Source organism: Euprymna scolopes, chromosome 22, assembly GCF_053919585.1.
Source record: "Euprymna scolopes isolate OS-2025 chromosome 22, ASM5391958v1, whole genome shotgun sequence".
In the NCBI taxonomy this organism is placed as follows: Eukaryota; Metazoa; Mollusca; class Cephalopoda; order Sepiida; family Sepiolidae; genus Euprymna; species Euprymna scolopes.
Window position 1 is genome coordinate 47580580 of NC_136503.1, and position 7708 is coordinate 47588287.

General features: G+C 40.6%; 1 protein-coding gene across 4 annotated transcripts in view; it reads right to left on the reverse strand.

Moving 5' to 3' along the window:
- The window catches only part of LOC145243420 (cyclin-dependent kinase 20-like), a 51742-nt gene extending 49414 nt beyond the window's left edge, over positions 1–2328 (reverse strand). The window contains exon 1 of one of the 4 annotated variants that reach the window (XM_080106285.1): positions 2134–2328. Coding sequence is in view for 2 of the 4 variants with exons in the window: in XM_080106286.1 (XP_079962412.1) it covers positions 2134–2243 (110 nt within the window). In the remaining 2 variants the exon portion in view is untranslated. The remainder of the gene's footprint in view (positions 1–2133) is intronic. The other 3 variants (XM_080106286.1, XM_080106284.1, XM_080106287.1) reach the window with 3 other exon arrangements.
- Positions 2329–7708: the final 5380 nt, after the last annotated feature.

Here is a 7708-nt window from a genome sequence, read left to right on the forward strand (position 1 = left end):
ATCTGGCGATTGGCCCAAATCATGTTACTCCTCAACGCCATACAGTACAGTGCCAGACTAGTAAGGTTGCCCGGGTATTCCCGTTGTGGGACCCCAGCAGAGGAAACACAATAGCATGTGTTCTTCAAATGCAGCAAACTCCAACAGTACTGAGCGTATGTCAACAAAGTAATGGCTCGTATCAATCCTGAGCATCCTTGCCCACTCGACGCATCTGTGCCAGTTGGCACAGTTTAATATTCAAATTTAAAATCGTTAAATACAATTTAGGCGCGCAGTGCAATTGATTGTTTCGGCGCGTTAAAAAAATGAAAAATGACACCCACGCAAATTCCGGCTTGACCTTTATATACCAAAGGTGCGGACCTAGTTGAAAGCACCCCATGTGATGTCTTCCATCCAATGGAATTCCTCCTAGGACACATTTTAAAACTGATTTTCTAGAGCTCGTTTGGAGCCGATCAAATCAAATATAAACATGCACAAACACAAAATCTATCTCTTTAGTCTCTTAGCCTTTCGAGCATTCTTTCATCTCTTTAAACTCTTCCGACTCATTCAACGCTTTCTCATATGGACTTACCACGCGTGCAAACATCAATTATTTCATTTCCACTGCTCCGCGCATTAATACTCTCTTTTAACAGACGAACATTAATATTGTCAATGTTACAAATTTGAACATTCAAAGAACACAAAAAAGAGACTCTCCATCTTTCATATGAACTCAAAAAAAGGAACTCTGAAATATTGAGAACTATGTTTTAACTTGTTATTGTTTGTTATTTCTATTCCAGAAATAAACCTCCGTTTGTGTTGCACATAAGACTTCTTATTTTTATTTTTATTATTTGTGGAGGAAGTCAGTTCCCCCCCAAAAAAAGGCCAGGCGACCCCCACACATCCTACGTCATCCTCAGCGCGAGCTGCCATGGGACACGGAGAGACAAATAGTATTTCTCGCAATCTTGGTGGCACGCTGTCACGATTGAATGAGAAGCATGGGGTTGAATCTTTTGCTGATCAGGATCTGACCACGTTCTTCAAACACCAACTCAAGGTCAAGATCAAATGTGACAAGAAGATTACATTCCGCAGCCAGTGACAGAAGACGGATCAGAATAGCAAGCTTATGTGCACAAAGAGTTGCCAAATTGGAGTTCAGGTTCCCTGCCTGAGCATGGCATGAACAATATCAGATCCTGTTAGACCCATAACCCCTTAAGGTAAGCTCTGTATGTAGATTAGGTTCTTAGCTAGCCGAGTGAAAATGCCTCCACCTTCGATAGGAAACCTCCGAGATGCCCAAACATCAGCTTTCTTTGTTCCTATCTAGAATTCAACCCCATTTAGAGATTGATCGGCTTGTTTTGGGCTCCCATTAAGCCGGAAAATAGTGGACGGTCTACCATCTAGAAATGGTTGGGAAGGGCTTACTAACACTTTTTGTTTATTTATTTTTTAAAACTTTTTTGCTCCACCTCACGCCAATGAAATTTTGCCTATGAATAAAACGATTTTTATAAAATTCTATTTTTCGTAGTTTGTTGATGTATCACTATTTTCGTCATGATAATTAAGTACGTAATATTGTTTTTGTTTAAAACAATATATTAAAAGAGATCGATCTGTCAACTCTATCTTAACAAGGACCAAGGAAGGACGCCTCATTTGAACTTTATGGCTTATTAATGTAAAAAGCGAAACGCTGTGATCAGAAAATCCGGAAAACGAAACGAGCACGTTCTTCATTATTCGAGTAAACAGCTCTTTTCGTTTCGGATCAGGCATTTTGCTTTTTACATCAACAAAACATGAACCCAAAATGAGACCACATTGTATAACTTGTTGCTCTTTATCTAATGTTTATATATTTAAAGTGTGTATTTCTCATTAGATTTTAACTCGAAATGATTTATCATGTAAAACAACAACAAAAAAACAAAACAACAACAACACATTTTTAATCCCTACACAGATTTTTTTCTCGCAATCAACTTCCGCCGTGATTTAGTGACTTCGCCGAAGTATGAAAACATAATTATTGTCGACACGAGAAAGAGAGATTGTTTCAGTCTTCTTACGTATTCTCAACAAAAAAAAAAATACTTTGAACCCTTTTTATTTTCTTACCGTTTTGATTTAAAGCATCCTTTCAATTCTAAGTTGTTTTTTTTTTTGTTTTTTTTTTGCTGGTTCTCACGTTTCTCCCATGAAAACTTTTCTTGTCGGTTTGTTTGCATTCGTTACTAAGTATAGGAAACTCGATAAAAAAAATCCGATAACAAGTTATACAACATCCGAAAGACGACCATACAAAACGTAGCCGGATTCCTGAAACGGAAAACGACAAAATACTAATTTATTTACATTGTTGCGTTATACATAATTACGTTTTGTTTTTGTTTTTGTAGTGTTATTTTAAATTTTATTTTTTCAAATTGTTGCATTTCACCGTGGCTTGACGTAAAAAGTTATTCCATCCTGTCAATATATTTGTCCTGTTTTTGTCATGTAAACTTGATTTCAATGTAGTTTGTTGTACTTATTTACAAATGCCTTCCCACGGGACAGAGTTAGACACCAGGGTCGTTTTTTAACGTGGAGAAAAGGTACAAAAAAAAAAAAAAAAAATTGTCTCAGTCGTGAAGGACTACTGATCCTCCACCGAAAGAGAACAAGAAATGGAAGTGCAGCATCTGAAGAACAGATACTACACTTTGAAGTATTTATTTGCTTCCCCACTGAGCAAATTAGGCACAAGGCCGATTTTTAATGTGAGGAGTGAAGGGGAAATGGGGACCAACTCACCGGGGAGTAGGAGAGCTGGATAGTGACAATTGGTATGAAGGGTTGCCCCTACATTGACCAAGGTTTTATCTGTGGGGTCGCCCCCACATAGGGTCTTTGCTTGCAGTATCTGCCGGAACAGATACTACACTTTGATCTTTATATTTAATTTATTTTGTTTAAAGAAAAAATTACAATTAAAAAAAATTCCAATATAAAATTAAAACATTTAAAAAAGTAAATTCTCCAAGAGACAAAACAAATTTAGGCACAAGGCCCTATAAGATCTGGGGAGGGGAGTGTGCAGGGTCTTTGTAACTAAAGTAAGAATGGCGTCTGTGGCGACTTTACTCTTGACTGGCAACATTTACCACAATACCTCATTCACTCTGTGGAATCTAAACCTAACTAATGAAAACCCCAGCGTTTTTACCAAAAGGATATATATATACAATTTCTGTGTGTGTGTGCGCATTTTTTTTTTTTTTTTTTTTTTTTTTATATATTAAAATGTGTGTGTGTGTGTGAAAAAAGTTCAATTCATTGGAAAAAATAAAAAGTTCTTGAATTTGGAAGAAAAATAGTTTGTGTTGGGGAGTGGGAAATATAGGAAAAATGTACAAAAAATAAATGTTCCTAGTGCATTGTTAGTAAGGTCCCTCCCTAAGCTAATCTAAGTAGTTAGATCGCCTACTGTTTTCCGGGGCACCGAAAACAAGCGGGGAGATCCCTAATGGGGATTGGGAAGACTTCATATCGGGTGTTGGGAGTAAAATAAATAGATTGTTAAAAACAAAAGGGGGGAATATATTTGGTGGCGACCTTCGAGTAGGGGTTGATCAGGGGATGATAAAACAAAAAGATAGGGGGGGGTAGTGGTAGGGTAGCCTCGGAAGGTTCTCTAGTGCCAAAAAATAAACAAAAAATCGAGGGACAGGATCTCATTTGTACCACCAGTCAAGAGTCTCTTTACGTTTTATTTGTCTAACCTAGCGGGATGGGCTCCGTAGGACCCAGTACCGCATGTGCGATGCCTATGGTGGTAACACGAATTCAAACTTGGCGCCTCATCGGATGCACAAGCTAGCGTCATGCACCCACCTCTTGTCAAAGGCCACTCGAGGCAACCTCTTCCAATCGCATCTGATCTTTACTTTAAGCATCTGCTTAAAGTAGACTATCAGATCCCGATCCGGAACAGATATCCCTTCGCGGACTCGCTTGAGGCGTGTGATCCATATGACCATCCTCGCTACTGCTAGTATCGCTAGAAAAAACATTCTTTTCTCCCTAGGCAGCGGCGGATCAATGTTCTCCACAAAATATGATTCGTCGAGTTTAAGCCAGTGCTTGGCATCGATGCGAGCCGTTACCTCGTTGACGTACCCTAGAAGAGTCTTGAGCCTGCTACAGCGGAAAAAGGCAAAACCGACAGTTTCTCTCATGTCTTCGTCGCAGCGCAGGCAGTAGACCCGGGTTTCTTTATTGTAAAGGTTGAGTTCCTCAAGGAGGGGCAGTGCGTTCCGGACAAGTCGCCAGGTAAGGGAAAATTCCGAATTTGTAAGAAAGTCCCGTCCCGGCGCCCAACTCCACTGGGAGCGGACTTCCTCCAACGACATCCCCATCCGTTTCACTAGCGGTTCCTTTTTGCTACGCCCCACTAGCTCCCGATAAAGCCTGTTCCTAGACTGTTCGAGGACACTGGTCCCCGGCAACGCTCTAAGTGCGGACCGGCATTCGGCGTAGAATGTTTGTTCCACCCTCGGTCTCTGCCGTGCTTCGACCGAGGGGTCAGGTGTGAGATTGGAAAATGAGCTTTCAACCGCAGTGACCCATGGAACGTCTACGTACAATGAACGGCTCAGGAAGGCCAACCTCTCTGCATGCTTGTGACACAGGAGATCGGGCAGTCCCAAGCCTCCCTCGCTCGGATTTCGAACACAGACCTCTCTGCAAACATAATGCTTACCCTCGTTCCACAAGAGTGTGTCGAGGTGCTCCTGTAAGCTAATTCGTCGTTTTGTAGGGAGGGGAAGTACAGACAGACAGTAAAGGATGAGCGGAAAGACATATGTAGCACATGCCTCCGCCCGACCCTTCAAGGACAATTTCCTTCGAACCCAAATCTTAACAGAGGATTCGACCTTGGCCTCTACTTCCGACCAGTTTTTCTTCAGCTGGAGACCCGGTCCGAACCACACACCAAGGATCCGGACCGGGCTGTCGGTCCAACTGAAGATGCCCGGAAGCGAATTTACTCCGGTCCAGGCACCCAACCGCAGACCCACCGACTTACTGCGATTGAAGACGGCCCCCGTAACTTCTTCATATCGAGCGAGCGCCTCGGTGACCACTTGAATGTCCGTGGGGCAAGACACGAACACGGTGACGTCATCGGCGAACGCGGAAACCCTGGCTCGTGTGCCTCCAGGGAGAGCTATCCCGCGCAGGACTGGTGTAGTCGCCTCGTCCCTTAACTTGCGAAGGAGGGGTTCCAACGCCAGGACGTACAAGAGAGGCGACAGCGGACAACCCTGTCGCACCGACCGGGAGACAGCAAAAGACTCCGACAGCTTACCGTTGATCTGCACCGCTACCGTCGGCCTGTCATACAGTACAGAGATCCACTTGCGGAAGTCCGGATTAAATCCGGCGGCCTCCAGCACAGATCCCAGGAACCTATGGTCCACCCTATCGAAAGCCTTGGACTGATCCAAACTGATCAGCGCGGCCTCGGCGTCGTCTTCTGTCCCCTCTATGATCGTGCGTATCAGATGAAGATTGTCCTGAATCGATCTCCCCTTCACAGCATAGCTCTGGTCTGGTTCGATCAAGTCAGTGATGACAACCTGCAACCGATTCGCAAGAACCTTGGCCAAAATCTTTATCTTGGTCTAGGAAATTCAAGGAATGGTTGGTTCACCTTCCAACAGTCCGAGACAACATTTTTCAACTCGTTTTAAAAAAGGGGGTAAATTTGTTCATGAAGAGTATATGTTAAAACACACGCACACACACACACACACACACACACACACAAAACTACACTCTGAAAACTTGGCGGTAAAATAAAGAACTTTTAAACCAGAAAACTACTTTTCGTTTAAATCGTCTTTTCTGACTTTAACGTAAACAGCCGAAAGATGCCGAAGCGCTTATTGAACCAGAAGATGAGAAAAGCAGACGATAAGTTAAATTGTAAATTTATCAAGTTGTAAATTGTTGAGTGACAAAAATTTCCAACAAAGAAAGAAGAAAAAAAACAAAGGATGAAAAAACAAATCAATAAATAACCGTTCTCAAAGGAAATAAAGAAAGATTAGGGTTAGTGTAAGAAAAAAAGAAAAAAAAATTAAAAATAAAGATCAAAATACACTAGAGTGCCAACTAAAAACTTACCTTTAAACAGTTGATTTTTTTAAGGCCTATTCAGGTGACCTGAATTTCAGGTCTGTTTTGAAGAAATATCACATTTTAAATTATCGCTTACAAGTAAGTTCTATGGTATTAAGACCTTTATTATCCAGAACAAAACATTGTAGGGGATTTGGTTGACATTCACCGATGCCTAGTATCACAGCCGTGGCGTGAGCATAGGTAAATGTTTCCCAACCCCTAACAAAAAAATAAAAAGGTGTCAGAATCAGCATCAAGGCGAAGACGAATTTAAACGTTTATAAAATGATTTTTATTTAACAATAGAAAGAAAAATAAATCATTTTTGTTGTATTTTTATATGCGTGTGCTGATTTAACACGGGGAAAGAAAGAAAAATCGTCCATTGTTATTAACATGTAAAAATGTTCTTGGAAACAGAGTCCTGGAAATAAATTCTATGTTTGTAACTTGGTCTAGTCTTTAGGAGTTTATATATATACTTTTTAAAGAGTCTGATAGGATTTGAATTAAAACGTAATGAAAAGCAGGAGGGAGATAACTTTCTCTGACTGAGGCAAAATGTTTTTCTTTGGTGATTAAATGTTTCCTTCTTTTTTTTAACCAAAAAGGAAAAGATTAATTCTTGCTGATCTGGTACTTCCATGTTGAGAATTTAGATGTGTGATGCACGCAAAGTTATGTTGGTTGTTTTATGTCGAACTTTGATGGAGTCCATGTTGTTTGTTTACAGCATGCTGGTCTGGCTTCGACGGACTATTTTTGGTGTGTGGTGAGTTTATAAGAACCACGAACGTCTCCTGGGGACAGTCAGAAAATTATTTACAAAGATGCGTTTTTTTCGAGCACCGATTGGACGAAAAGTCAACACCGCTGTCAGTTAGGGTGCTTTCAACACCGTCCGTGACAATTACCAAGTTTTACTATTTATGGTGGAATATTTGCATGAGTGTAGATAACAGATGTACACGCTGATGGAACAATTTAATGTCTCTGGTATGTCGCTACAACATGTTAAACAAAAATAATTACTTTTTGGGAATGAAATTGACTTTTAACAATCCTATTGTGCTAAAAAATAAAAGAACTCTTTAACTTATGCTCTCTGGAAGTGAGTAACTTCCCTTGAGCTTTCTTACTCGTAGTGACTTGTCACCGCGTAGTTCTCAGTAAAATAAAGCTGCTTTCAAGCATCCTCAGACCTGGGCTTTTTTCATTATAATTTATTTTACTGAGAACTATGCAGGGATGAGTCACTACGAGAATTGCAGTTGATTTAACGAAAGAAAGAAAAAAGAAAGATCAAGGGAAGTTACTCACTTCTGTAGACAGGGCTCTACGTTGCAAGTGAAAAAGGCGCATTTGCAAGGGATTTTTCAAAGTGGCGACTAGAAATAATGAAACACTTATCTTTTGGCGATTGTATTTCTTTCACTGACAATCTTCCAAAGCTCACTACTGAGTGAAAAATATCTTTTCAACTTTTTCTTTTTTTTTAATATAAAACGAACAATGTTAAATT